At 38.2% G+C, this 15,210-nt stretch overlaps 1 protein-coding gene across 1 annotated transcript in view; it reads right to left on the bottom strand.

Moving 5' to 3' along the window:
• Positions 1 to 13,147, bottom strand: part of LOC127420862 (integrin beta-8-like) — a 35,994-nt gene extending 22,847 nt beyond the window's left edge. Inside the window, exons 1-7 of the mRNA XM_051663444.1 lie at positions 12,710 to 13,147; positions 11,440 to 11,525; positions 10,389 to 10,560; positions 7,784 to 8,030; positions 3,993 to 4,158; positions 687 to 845; positions 286 to 381 (exon numbers count right to left, since the gene is read on the bottom strand). Coding sequence (XP_051519404.1) covers positions 286 to 381; positions 687 to 845; positions 3,993 to 4,158; positions 7,784 to 8,030; positions 10,389 to 10,560; positions 11,440 to 11,525; positions 12,710 to 12,803 — 1,020 coding nt within the window. The 5' untranslated portion in view covers positions 12,804 to 13,147. The remainder of the gene's footprint in view (positions 1 to 285; positions 382 to 686; positions 846 to 3,992; positions 4,159 to 7,783; positions 8,031 to 10,388; positions 10,561 to 11,439; positions 11,526 to 12,709) is intronic.
• Positions 13,148 to 15,210: the final 2,063 nt, after the last annotated feature.

Here is a 15,210-nt window from a genome sequence, read left to right as displayed (position 1 = left end):
TCACTCTAAAATCATGATAACATGTATAATGTTTATGTCTTGTGGCTATACTTTTGAAACAGTGAGTATTTTAACGTTTACGGATTGGTCCCACTCACTTCCATTGTAAGTGCCTTACTTTAATCACAATAAACGAGGGATGAGCTAATGAACATTATACAAATGCTGTCGATTGAGCTTAACTTGTATTGAACCCAGAACATTCCTTTAATGTCTCAGATGAGGAGTGACAACCATACTTCCTTGCAGTGTGTACATGGCCTGTGTGTGTGTTCCTGAAATTACCTCATACCACTGAAATTGCACCTGGTCCACGGCAAAGATGGAATATACATTGTTCTCTAGAAGTTTCTCTGCCAGCTGACCGATCGTTGGATGTTCCTAGAAAAAACAATAGTCTGCTTTTACTTGTTAAGAAATAGATTTTGGTGCTGAGAGAAGCAAAATGGAGCCACATGTGTACAGTTATTGTGATAATGCACTGAATAAGATGTTTTCCATTAATAAATGTTACACAACAAAAGAAAACACAGCAAACTTACAAAAAACATGTTTTTTTAGACATGGTGCCATGGTATACCACGCTATTCTTTGAAGTTCCTTACAGTACTATTTAAATACCATAGTATATGAATGAATAATTCAACTTTGGTCTTTTAGGTTTGTGCTGGTTATGCTGACCTTACCATGGTAGTTGTTTGTGAGTAGATATTGTCCTCTAGGTGGCAGCGCCCATCATGAGGTACCACAATACCAGCCAGTTTACTGTCCAAAGCCAGATGAGAAGGCTGGTCTGTCATAACCAATAGCAGGTGCTTGGCTTCTGGTCGCCATCCAATGTCCTTCTGCAGAGAGGAATTAAAGTTTACAAATCTGCATGAGTGTGTGTTTGATCAAAAGTGTACTCAGCACTCTGGAGAATTACTAATGGCACAAAAATGTTTTGTGTTACTACCTATTAATCCAAGAAAACTGCAGCACCACAAAACATGAGATGAGTATCTAGCTGACAAGATGAGCGATGTTTGACTCAAACAGCCAAGAGCCCCCTGATAACTACATGTAATTTGTGACCATTGATTATCTGTAATCTCTGATAATGTTATGTGCAAAAATTATTATTGGAAAGCTGAAAATATTCAGGGTAATCACTTTATTTTATTTTATTTTGTTTGGTTAGGTTTGTGTTATGTTTTGTTTTATTTATTAAATATTTATTGTATAATATCCGTTTTATAATATTATGTACTTTTTTATCTTAAAGTTCTATTTGATAAAACATTGTTTTTTATTTACTAATAGATTGATCAATGTTTTAATAAATAAATATACATTTTCTGATATTATTTACTATTATCTTTTTTAAATAATAGTAATAATAATTATAATTCGCACTTACTGAATATGTAATGCATATCCATTTTCTAATATTATGTCCTTTTTCTTAAGTTTCTATTAAATAAAACTTTGTTTTATTTATTTACTGATTAATTAATTTATTAAATGCTCATTTTATAATAGACAATAATAATAATAATAATAATTATTATTTATTACATCTGTATCATATAATGCATATACATATAATACAATACATATATAATTTCTATTTAATAAAACTTTGTTTTATTTATTTACTGATTGATTCATTTATTTTATAATAAACAGAGATAATAACAATCATTTATTAAATATGTAATATATTATAATGTACATATCCATTTTATAATATAATGTGTTTTTTCTAAAAAAATAATACAACAATATTTTTTATCAAATGATTTAATAAATTGTTAATTTTATAGATATAATCATAATAATAATATTAAGTATGTATTGTATAATACATATTCATTTTATAATATGTACTTTTTTATAAATAAAAATATTTTTTTCATAATAAGCAGGCATATAATAATAATAATTATTATTATTATTGTTGTTATTATTATGCATATATATATATATATATATATAATAGTAATAATAGTAATAAAAATATTTGCTCAAGTATTAGACTAAGACTCAAATATTTACATATGTAAGGCCTTTAAATTGCCTGCTCAAATACTGTAATGGTTTGTGTATGCTCATTTTATGTATGTTAGTTGTTCTGTGTCTCTTTTCAGGTGCAGTTCTTTTGCCTTTTTTTCTTTCTTTGTGTTGTGGGGAAAAAGCTAAATAAAGCTACAAAAAGTCACCTAATAAGATGCAGACAGGAAACTCCACCGTTTATCTCTAATCTCAGAAACATGACCCCTTTTTAAAGTTACAACCACTAGCTACCAAACACCAGGCACTTTGGACAGAGAGTGTTACTCATTCGTAACAACCTGAAGGAAAGGAAAGTTAAAGTTTAAGATGAAAATTCCACCTGAGACCCATTTGTTTCAAGGTCGGAGAACTTTGTGCCAAAGCAAACATCTCTTTCATGCAAGTTTGTTTCAGTTTCTGTCATTTGAGGGGGCACGGGTGGCAAAAAAAACACACACCGTGCGAGCACTCAGGAAGCATTCATTTATCAGAGCAGCACTGTAACTCACAGAAAAATCCTAACAGTCAAATACTATAAAGAGCCTTTGTTGATACAATGCCTACAATGCCAGTCATCCTTCTAGGCAGCTCATACGCTTCACTACGAACAGCCACATGAATCAGAGCAGCTCTGCAATACTCGCATGGAGGGAAAAACTTTCCGCCCATGACTTAGCGATGACATCATCCTCTGCAAATAGGCCAATGAGATTGAGATAGGGCTGAATCAGCTCTTGAGCATGCTTTATGAATGCACTGTTTGCTCTCTCAGTGGGGAGGATTCTATAGATTCTTCAAGCATTGTTCACGTTGCGTTCCCAGGCAAAAATAGCCGTCCTGACCTGAGACATGTCGTCTTCAGGGCAACCACATCAGATATGTTCAGATGACACACAAAGACAAGCGGTTTAAAAACAAATAAAAAATCCTGATTCCATATGCACAATCAGAGTGATGTTTGCTGAGGGAAGTATTACTACTACTATTTCTCATACAAACTTCTTACCATAAGTAGGTGTTTCATTAACAATTTCATGTCCCAGGGGTTGATTTTTAAATAAAACGAACAGATTTCATGAAAACACTTTAAAACTGATTTGGAAACTTTTTGTCAGGTCTTTATCATTTATTTTTGGTGCTTTTCAAATGTCTTTTGTATGTAGAGTTTACTGTTAGTGTACCTGTTAAATAGTCTACAAAAGTGTCAGTAAAGAGCATGCTTGAGATGAAATATGAGACAAGTAACATTTGAAGAAAACTAAGAAAAATCAAGGGAAATATCGCTTGTGAGCACAATATTGTCATTGGGCGTCATTTCCTATCAAGCTGTAATTTTGCCAGATGACACAAAAAGTGTTCAAATATAATTTAATCATGTGTATTTTGGATACATAATGTTTGCTATGAAATTAGCTTTAGCAAGACAAAGGAGTCAGCCATTTTATTTTAAAAATGTTAAAAATGCCATTTCCATCAGGTACTGGTAATGACACTGTGGTGGGAATTTTTTATGACTTTTAGGAAAAATGACTAAAATGACAAAAATCTCGTGTGATGCATGTAAATACCCTGTTCGACACTGTTAGTAGACAAATTAAATTAGTTTGAGTGTGGAAAATGTTTTAACGAGACTTTGTTTTAACGTTTCTAGAAATTCACAATGCTAAATGATTCATGAATGATACCTCAAATTGTGCAGCTTGTTGAGGAAAGGTGTACTATTACTTTTCTAAGTAATCAAACTTACAATTTTTGCCTAGTGGATGATAAAATGGTCAAAAAAATTCCCTAGACTTGCTTTGAATGAGGGACCAAGCCATATATAGAAACCAAAATATTACAGAGACATGGTGGTGCACCCCCAAGGAACCACCCTAAATATCCCAGCAATCAAACAGCAATGTGCACAAAAAAACCCCCTATAATCACAGAGCAGTTTTACTTTCAGGTGCATTTACCTTGCAAACAGTCGCCTGCAGCAAGGCATCGAATCCCCCTTCAGGTGTGTCCATGTTCCCAGAGATCCTCTGCTCCTGAATGACACGTGTGAACTCGGTCATGTTCTCCGTGATAGGGAGGACATGGATGAAACCATGAGCAGGCCTGCAGTGCACCTCATAATCACTATGACCACAGACAGAGGCAGAGAGATTGCATATCATCAAAACACATTCCCACACAATAGCGGAATGAGATCACTATGAATGTATTCCGGGGATCTCCCAGCTGGATTTATACTCATGGAGTCAGCTAAGAGTGCTCAACTTTCTCTAGCAATATGCAGAAACACTCAGAACTTCCCATAGGAAACCAAAACCACAAACTAGATCTCCTTAATATCTCAATTGTGACAACAATTGTGACAATTTTTGCTGCAATATCCTGCTTCTCAGATGTTGCTCCTCAAAAAGACCACAATCATCTCACATGTGTCTCTTCTAGAGTTTCAGAAGAGATTTCAATGGTATCTTCTCAAATATGAGCACAGTTTGAGACAAAGTCTGCAATCAAAAGTCAAATGTCTCATAATGAACTCAAACATTTCTCATCAAATTCTTCCAAGGGCAAATTATATGAGCTACATTCATTTTATAGCTCTATACTGTTACTGTATGTCAACAATTGACTCATTTGTGTCTCTGTTCATTTCTCCCAAAGTTTTGTGAGAAAGAAACATCTTAAAATTTCATTTTCACATTTAATAAAAATGTTTTAATTAAACAAATGAGAACTCCATTAAGTCTCCTAAACTATGCAAGCAAAGTCTTGCAATAACATTTATAGAAGTCTATTTTGCCTGTTTAAAGCAAAATAAAAAAAATATTATATGAGCATTCAGAATTGTTCTGTTTGTAGTGCAGCAAATCTGTAATCAAGGTCAATAGCTTCCAAGAACAAAAGATATGCAAACTGAAAACCTTTATAAAATCCAAAAATAATGTTTCAGATGGGATAAAAATTAGAGACACTGTGGGGAAAATATGCTTTTTAACCAATTAACTAGGCTTTGATAGCTCAGGAGTTCACAATTATGTTCTCAGGATCAACTCTTAGATATGTTCAATTATCAAATTTGTCTCAGATGTTTCATGTCATAAAATTAATACAAACAGTAGGAGCATAGAGGTATAAAATAAATGTGGATAGCATTGCTCAGATCATTGATCTTGGAAGGATTTGATGAGACATTTCAGACCATAAAGTGCAGACTTTGGTATTGTAAAGTTGGCTGGCAACAGGTAGACGCAGAGACGATGATGAAGTGCGATGATCCCAAGTGCAGTTTATTAACCAATGTGATATCCAATAAACCCTAACTCCAAACGTGACTACAAAACATAAACATGAACGACTTAACTAAACTTGACTTGACATGACATGACTTGACTACAGACTTGACATAAACATGACTTGACTTAACTTGATCATTGAACCAAACATTACACAAACAATACTTGACAATGGACAATGGCAAACATAAGGGTTAAATACTAGGGTGAACACATGAACTCTAAACAAGATAACAAGACTTTTAACAACCCAATGAAACAATGAACCAATGGAGACAAGACACAAGAACATGGAAACACATGACAAGATCACATGACAAGGAACCAGGAACAAACATGGCATTGAACTATTTACCAAAATAAAAGACATGAACAAAAACACATACAATCCTGACATCCCTCTGGGGGCGGGGGCAGGGGGAGGCCGTGGCGACTTGACGTGGTTACATGTCAGGACATGGAAACATGGTGAAACAAGGTGTGGGGTGTGGTCTGGTGAATGGAAGGCGGAGCCGTGAGAGGCTTGAGGGGCAAAACCATGGAGAACTTGATACCCAGAGAGTAGCCGAAGACTCAAAGGGCCAGGGTGGAGCCGGAGGCAGGGAGAACCAAGGCAGCACCAGAGGTTTGGAGGAGCAAGGCGGAGCTGGGGGATCGGAAGACTGAGGTGGAGTCGGTGGGGCTGAGGACCAAGGTGGAGCCGTAGGGATGGAGGTCCCCGGTGGAGCTGAAGGATCGGAGAGACGAGGCGAAGCCAGAGGATCGGGGAGCCAATGCGGAGCCAGGTAACCGACAGTCCAAGGAGGAGCTGGAGGGACAAGGTACCCTGGTAAAGCCGACAGGCTGAAGGACCGCAGTGGAGCCGAGGGAACGTAGAGTCGAGGTGATGTCGAGGGATTGACAGACCAAGGCAGAGTCCAGGGCACGAAGGGTCTAGGTGGAGTCGGAGGTTCGAAAGTTCTCCATGTCTGGGATATCTCAGAGGGCGATGATCGAGCCAGTGGCTTGGGGGGAACCGGCTGATCAGGAGAACTCAGGGTGGGCACAAGGGCGGGAACCAATTCTAACCCAAATAGCCCAGTGAGTGATGGCTCTGGAACAGACGAGGTTTGCAGTGCTGGCTCTGGGACAGACAAGGCTTGCAACGCTGGTTCGCTGGCCGTGGCAGACGTAGGCAATGGCTTGTTGACCGTGGCAGGCTTGGGTGTTGGCTCGTTGACCAGAGGTGAGCCTGAGACATTGTATGGAGCAGACTGAAGCTTGGCTGTGACATGGCATGGAGCAGGCTCAGGCGTGGCTGTGACATGGCATGGAACAGGCTCAGGCATGGCTGTGACATGGCATGGAGCACACTGAGAATCCGGGGCAGAAGGTGGCGCAAACTCAGCGGCCATGACGTGGGACTCGGGCTCGGCGGCCATGACGTGGGACTCGGGCTCGGCGGCCATGACGTGGGACTCGGGCTCGGCGTCCACCTTCCCCACAGTGAACGATGAACCACATATTAGTAGGGTAAGGTCGATATACTGAGCCAGGCTGTGGGTACTCTGACCACCTGGCATCAGGGAAAAGATCGGCTCATTCAGTCTAAAGCGAAAACAGACCTTGAGGGCAATCTCATTAAAATCGACCCTGCTGGCCAGAGCACAAAAGTTCTCCATATATTTCTCAATGGAAACGTTTTCTTGGCGTAGGTGAAGTTGAACTGCTGGGTTCATCTTGGTCGGTCGTGTATTCTGTAACGTTGGCTGGCAACAGGTAGACACAGAGACAATGATGAAGTGCGATGATCCCAAGTGCAGTTTATTAACAAAAGTGATATCCAATAAACCCTAACTCCAAAGGTGACTACAAAACATAAACCTGAACGACTTAACTAAACTTGACATGACATGAATTGACTTGACTTGACTTGACTTGATCGTGGAACCAAATATTACACAAACAATACTTGACAATGGACAATGGCAAACATGTGGGTTAAACACTTGGACTAGGGAGAACACATGACAGTGATAACCAATGAACACTTAGAACTCTAAACAAGATAACAAGACTGTTAACAACCCAATGAAACAATGAACCAATGGAGACAAGACACAAGAACATGGGAAACACATGAGAAGGTCACATGACAATGAACCAGGAACAAACATGGCATTGAACTATTTACCAAAATAAAAGACATGAACAAAAACACATACAATCCTGACAGGTATCTTGGAAAATCTGAGCACATTGTTGAGATCTCTTCTTAAACTCTAGAGGAGACACATGTGAGAGTGCCGGAGTGTTTTTTCTCAGGAGAAACATCTGAGAAGCAGGAGACTTCAGCAAAAGTCTCCATTTGCTCTCCAGTTAATCTCACTGCTGTCTTGGAGAATCAACTGAGTAACTAAAGAGATCTTATTTGCATTTTCTCTTTACATTGGGTTGTTGTTGAGGTCTATTGTGTTTACCTGCAAGGATTCACAAGTTTGGAGGGGTGCACATCGATGTATGGAGACACCGGTTTATCCACAAAAGACCCAAAACCGACCCTGAAATCGCTGGAATGTTCTTTCATTTGGTGAGACAGAGACAGACCCACAGTTTTCAATCGGTCCAAGTTATCCTGCATGGAGGCCGAGACGTCCACTAGATAGTACAGATCCACTGGGTAACGTTCCAACTGCTGTACCTCGATCACAAAGCTTGCCTCGCTCCCTAAGACAAAAAATGACATCGACACGGTATTCTCCTTGCAGAATATTGACTAATCTCATCAACAAGCCCCAAGATTTGAGGTATCATTTATGTCCGTAGCACAAAGAAAGCAAGACGCGTTACATGATACCAAAGTGTTTGGAAAAATCCCTAAACTGAGGTACGAGCAAAAGGTACAGTGATGCTTGCCTTCTTCGACTTTATATAATACATTTTTTGAGGTATCATTCACATCCATTGTATAAACAATGTGAGACAACTTTAAAGGCTGAAACACACTCCAGTATGTGAACACAGGCACTTCTAGCTATGCAAGCTCGATTTTGTGCATAGTTCCATTGCAAAATGTGTCAGAGCACAATTCATAACACAATGCAAGTACGTACTGCATCCTCAGTGTTGCCACAAGGGGCGCTATAGCAAGATTAGTGTGAACCGTCCGCTTCTACAGAAAGTTTTCTCTTGCAAACCAGCTACTGTCATGGCGGAGCAACAGATTGAAGAGAAAACTGCTGAGCATGTTAGAAAATATATTATAGCAGCTTTCCTAAATAGTAACTCAACTAGTTTAAATGGCAACACTATCTATTGTTACTAGAGGTTGACTGATAGTGGATTTTGCCGATACCGATTACTAAGGTGGGGGAAAAGGCAGATAACCGATTAATCAATAGAGTTATCAAAATGTCTTAGTCTTTCTGTACAATAAACGGCAAAGACATTGAGGCTCCAAAATGATTAAAATCCAAGAAGCATTTTATTGTGCAGCCAAAATCACAATAATAAAAAGAAAAATTAAGATTTGGAGCATAATGCAGAACTTTTAACAATAACAAGCCTGAAACACAACTGGGACTTATTTTAAAATGAAAGAGACTTGGCTGCATTACAAACCTCTACAAAAAAATATTTTTATAGCCTTTATATTCAACATATATACATACATATATATATATATTTCACCAGACGAGATTTATTGATGAGGAATTTAAAAAAAAAACACTATCTGCAACCATCGGTATACATTTTTGCAGATAACCGATGTAAAAGCAACTATCGGCACTGATTAATTGGTAAAACCAACATATCGGTCTACCTCTAATTGTTACTACTAACACAGTAGTACAAGAAAGCACATTAAATATGTTCAACCAGACTGAACATTTGCAATGCCCTGGCCAAGAGCTCGCATCTGCGAGCGCGTAATAGAGTTAAGTATGTTTCTGGCCTAATACTTTAAAATAATATTTTTTCAACTAAAAAGGGCATATTCACCCTAACTCTAAGGGCATATTCAGACCTGTAGCTCATTTGATTTGTTCCGAAACAGGGGCAAAAACGTACAATGTTGCATTTTCCTCTTAATTTGTTTCGCTTTCACAAGGCAACATTTCAAAACAGACCAAAACTGTTAATAAAAGTCGCAAGTGCACAAACTGTTCCCTTCACTGGTCAGAATATTTGTGCGCTGTTCTGAGATTTAGCTCATGCATCAATATATGGGTTAAAAAGATACCTGTTAAAATATGTCATTACATATTTTCGAGGATTGATTATGTCACGGTTATGCCAAACATTACCGCATGGTACAGAATGCGCATTCTAGTCAGAGGTTGCGCTGCAAATAAACATTATCCGTCTCTCGGATGGATGTGAGTTGTAAAATTTACGTCATGTTATTTTTACCCATCATTAGTTGCTTTTGCATTATTTCTGCATTGAAAAGTGCCTGTTCTCTCTCTCTTTCACACACACAAAAAGCAGAAAGAGGGAAGCCAGGTAAAGATGGTTTTATTCTGTCAAAAAGTTGCTGATGCCATCCTACCCTTTTCTGCTCTGCCGCTATCTGAAAGAGAGAAGGGATCGCACTAAAATGACCTCAGGAATTCTTAAACAACTCCAATTTTAAACATTCAATTATATTTAATATAGTTGCCAAAAGCTTTATTTACGTTTTAATGATGAATTACAGTGAAGTGCTAACCAAGAGATTTCTTCTCTTCAGATCCATCAGGTGTGCTCATTGTTTTTAAAGGGATATTGTTTGGTCCGTTGGGTCTGATTACATTCTCACCAGAAGCAGGTCAGAGTGTGATTGCTGTGTGCATATATCCCTAAATGAACCGAACTCAGGGAGAAAACCCACCAGGTTCTGAAACAAATGCTCCAAATGAGCCAGGTGTGAAACGCCCTGAGTACGAGCATATGCTGTTTACTGAAACTAACTAGTAGTTTAATATGGCACAGTTGGTTTTTGAAGAGATAATATACAAGAGGCACTGTAGAAAGGATTGGCAAATATTTCAGTAAGGGTTACACAAAAGTTTATACAGCTCAGCTCTCTCTTTTGGACATTACCTGGTCGTAGGTGGATGGTAATCTCTCTGGGTGCCACCTGTGAGCTGCTGATGGTGGCGTTCACCTCCACTTTCACATTTGGGTTCTCAATAAAGTCCTCCTCACAACCCCTGACTCGCAGGTCGGAAACAGATCCACACCTCTGGCTTACATGCGCCCCGTCCAGAAACCTCTATCAGGGTAAACAAACCATCAAAAGGTCAAGGGTCATCACAGATGCCTGCTGCCTCAAGAAACAGGACAACCGTTGTGCAGGGTGGCATTATTTAACTACACGGAGCATGCAAAATCTCATTAGCTAAAAGACTAGTGTTGCAATCTCAGTCGGGGATTAGTCTGCCTGGTGCTGAGTTAAGGAACTTATTTTCTTAACCACAATTCCAGGAATATGCATGACTGTATTCACAGAGTGAGGTTTTGAATCAACTGTCTGTTCCCAAGTAAACAAACTTCAAATTCTCAGTTGAAATTCTCTTACATAACTGACTCAACAAGGCCAGGCCAAACCACAATGGTGTTTGAAATGAACAAGTATTACTTGCATTATTTGATTTACTTGTTGAAAGAACAGACTTTTTATTCATGACTTGCGGTTCGGTAAATAAGTACCTGCTCTGACTGATTCAGTGAGTTAATTCAAACTGATAACTTGCCAGCTGACGAGTCATTTGCATTGATTCTTTCAAAGAACCGGACCACATGAGTGATGTGTTTGTGAATCAAACTGCGCTGTGTGTTTGTTTTTGAGTGCAAGCAAAGATTTCATTTGTGAACTCAGTTTTGATTTTTCTTTCCTAATGGGTTGGAAAAGCAAGGCAGTATCAATACTCTTGTTTCTATGTCTGCATACTCCACATTTCTATTTTACGGGTTCCCACGATCACCTCGGCTCTTGACGAGTTCTGTGGATTAGGGGTCTGTTTACTACCAAGAATCCCCAGAGAAAGAAAGTGCCTTGATACCGGGGGAGGGAACCATAGATTTATCGCCAACAAACTAAACAAACACTCCATATATTCATTATGCAACAATAACATCCTCACACACGTACCTCTTGAGAGCACCAGGCGCATTCAGGGCCGCGTTTCAGACAGTCCTCACATGTGGAGATGAGAGTGGATGAGCAACGGTTATCCACTGAACACAACACAGAAAGACATTTACACATGAATGAGCAAGCGTTCAGATTCAGCGGGCTTTGTGTCTCATATAGCAGAACACAATAACAGACTGTGTTTAGATAGAGACAGTTTCTAGCACCGATGAATAGATTATGTTGAAGGTGGGATGAAAGAAATGTATTATAGTGAAAGCTAATATTTTGTACATAATATAACAAAAAATAAATAAATAAAGTAATTTAATTAGAGATATGCATTGGGCAGTATTTCAGTTAAATAGCATTAAATCAGCCAACCTGCTCTATAGAAGTTGGCCATTACTACTCCACTACTATGGAGTAATTTGCCACTTCGGAAGAATGTTCTTGATTGAAATATGAAAAAAAGTATCCGAATAGTAAAAAAAAAAAAAAAGTGATCTATTTAAAATTTATTTTTGTACAATTATAATTTTTTTTCATTAAAAATATATATAATATAACATATAGCTCTAATATATGATTATTAAAAAAAGATTTTTAAATATTATATTAAAGCTATATATTATATGATATGTACATTAATATTATATTATATAAGAGCTATACTATTTTATAACACATATTAATATTATTATACATAGCTATTCAGAGTCTTTTCATCAACAGTAAAACAACAATTATGAACAATTCGTGAAGCAGCGAAAAAAAATAAAAATAAAATACATTCAGTTGACCGACAATGAATGAATTTGTTCAAATTACAACATATTCATATGTGACAACTTACCCCGACCTGACATTTATGACAAATATCTTCGTCCTGAGAACATAGTTCAAGCTTTCCAGTAAAAACTAACCATATTTTGTAGTTTGCCCTTGAAATGATGTATTTTCAATAGTAATTCATGTAATTTCAGCTATATATTTTATATAAAGCAATTTTTGAACTATATGTTTAAAACCAACATTTTTGCTAATCTATGCCATTGGAATTTAAAGGCTCAAAACCTGACAGTGACCTAAATGTAATAGTCCTATAGTGACAATCACCATGCCCCGGTCTTCTCTATATGTAAACAAAGTAGCCTACTTTCCATCCTCATGCATTGCCATTTAAAGAGTTAATGATACCCGATGATGCATCAAGCATAAATCATAAAGAAATCACAAGGCTATAACAAAGAATGGGTTACAATCGGGTGTCACCTCCACAACTCACCCGAATCAGATCTCACGAACAGGAGCAGCGCGGAGATGAGCAGCAGCATGCGAAGAGGAGTCAGCTCACAGTATTGACGCATGCAGGAAGTCATAGCAGCATTGAAAGAGACAGAAGGAGCGAGATTCAGATCGACACGCCACCGGGTTTGAACCGCGACTGAAAATCCCCCTGGAACACGTCAGACCTGCATCTGCTCGAACAAAGGAGGGCGATTTTCATCACCTAATAACATCTTAATCCAGCACCGCTCACATTGCCGAAATCACGTTATGCGTGGCGAAACCGCAGTCCTCGCATTTGGCATCGTGCGCTTTTACGCATTCGCCGCGCATTGCCGCTCGCGTTTTATCCAGACGCGCAGGTGACGTTCCGGCATCTGCTTTCTTCTTGTACAGTCTCACAAAGGTCATATTCTGCACGTCATGGCTTAAAGGTGTTTAACGACGTCAGAAAATAGTTCGTTATCGTTCGTTACCGTGATTTTGAAAGTGGACGAACTGAGTCAGTATGTCAAATACAGGGGCGTAGCAGTCATTTAAGAGGGGGGGTGGACACAGCTGTCAGTAAGTGACTTGTACAGACCCAACACTTACAGTGCAGTATTAATAAAGTACAGTATATATTAATATATATAAGTATTATATTAATATATACATATTATTTACTTTTAATATTTGTAGTATTTAAAAAATTCAAGTATTGCAAATGAAGTGCAAAATTAGCTGCAAAAACAAAGGGCATCTTGTGGACAAGGGCGTAGATTCCAGGGGGGATGGGGGGAGGTCACCCCCCAGTAATCAAAACAAGCAAGTAACCCCCCCACACACACACAGTATTTATACCATGATCAATGGAAACATGTAAATGCTTCATGATGCATACGCCCTTGCTTGTGGAGCACTTGCTTCTGTTTCACACATGACAATAAAAGACTAAGCATAAGCTGGTCCTTGAATAAATTATTTAATAAATTACAATAATGCCAATTGTGCATGTGCACAATTGTATTTTTACTCTGTGCTTGTGCATTGTGGGATTTTAATGTATCCAAGTGGCTCGAGTGTTTTGACTACGTTCACCAAAATTCATTCAGATCCATTTAATGATTCGTTCAGTGACCATTTCCGGTGATGCCACCGGTTGATGTCTTGTGTGAAATGAGTCTCTGAATCAACGATCAAAAGAAAATTTTAATCCTTTAAAATGTGTATGTCTACAGACCTACAAAGAGACTTTAGTAGAGGTTTCAAGCATTATAAGAACAAGGCAAATCTATAATTTCCCTACAGTTTGTGAGTGACTTTTATCAGAAGACAACAATAATAGTCTTATTATAATTATAATGAGTTTCAATAACATCCGTACGTTTTCATGTATAAAAAAGCATGTCTACAGTATCTATTGACTTCAGTAAATGCATAAGTGTTTTAAGAACACAGCTGATCTATCTTTTCCTACAGTTTGTCGACTGCACACCAACATAGAGGTTAAAAACAGGAGCTGATATTGCATATGGGCATGTCTGAGACGGGTCTGTCTGCATCCTGCAAGACTACTACAAGACACGCCCACTAGAAGGCATGCCCACTACAAGTTACGTCTCCCTTCAAATAACTAGTAAAATGCCGAAGTCTTGCAACAGTTGGATGTCACATTTATCCACTGTTTTTGTTGCGTTTATTTGGAGTCCTGCAGCAACCCTACACGTATCCCTACCCCTAAACCTAACCACGAAGATAAAAAATTTAAATTTGGCAAAATCATTAAATATATTGCAACTTAAAAGTTCGATTGAATACAATCATACTGCTGTATCGCTAGATGGCAACAGTGAGGAGAAACGTGATGGAAATGAAGAAGAGAAGAAGCAAGCCGTATGCTCAGCTAATAGGCTAACCAGTTAGCTTGTGAGCTAACTGGAGAAAACATAACAGAGAAATATTTAATTTGACCATTTATACATTCAGTTTAATAATATGATATCGGGTATCATTTAAAAGTTATTCTTTATTACATTTACATAGTTAAGACAACATGAATCGTACAGCGATTGCATAGGATTTTAACAGTTCTTTTAGCCAATCAAATCGTTTATGATCCAAGGGGGCGTGGAGTGGGCGTGTCTTGTAGTGGGTGTACCTTGTTGTCTAGTGGGATGAAGACAGATAAACTTGGCACATGTGAGCTCCATTTTTTGGGAGTATTGTCCATAGAGGGGCACTAAAAGCGAGTTTGTTTAGCTGTACAGGCAGTAATACAATGAGGAGGAATGCAGATTTTATGAGCTGTACCCCCCAACACAAAGCTTAACCTAACCATCAGTGGACAAGAAACGTAATGTTTGAAGGAAAAATGCAACCTCTGAATCTCGCTCATCACTGATTATGCAAACATTATTACTTCCTGGTTTCAATGCGGGATCCGAACCCACATCTCTCACACTGCTGATGCAACGTGCTTCCGGTTGCAGGAAGGTAAGCCGATGCAAAAATGTCTGA

The sequence above is a fragment of the Myxocyprinus asiaticus genome, chromosome 30 (assembly GCF_019703515.2).
Source record: "Myxocyprinus asiaticus isolate MX2 ecotype Aquarium Trade chromosome 30, UBuf_Myxa_2, whole genome shotgun sequence".
In the NCBI taxonomy this organism is placed as follows: domain Eukaryota; kingdom Metazoa; phylum Chordata; class Actinopteri; order Cypriniformes; family Catostomidae; genus Myxocyprinus; species Myxocyprinus asiaticus.
Note: the sequence above shows the minus strand (reverse complement) of the source record. Positions and strands in the feature narration are given on the sequence as shown.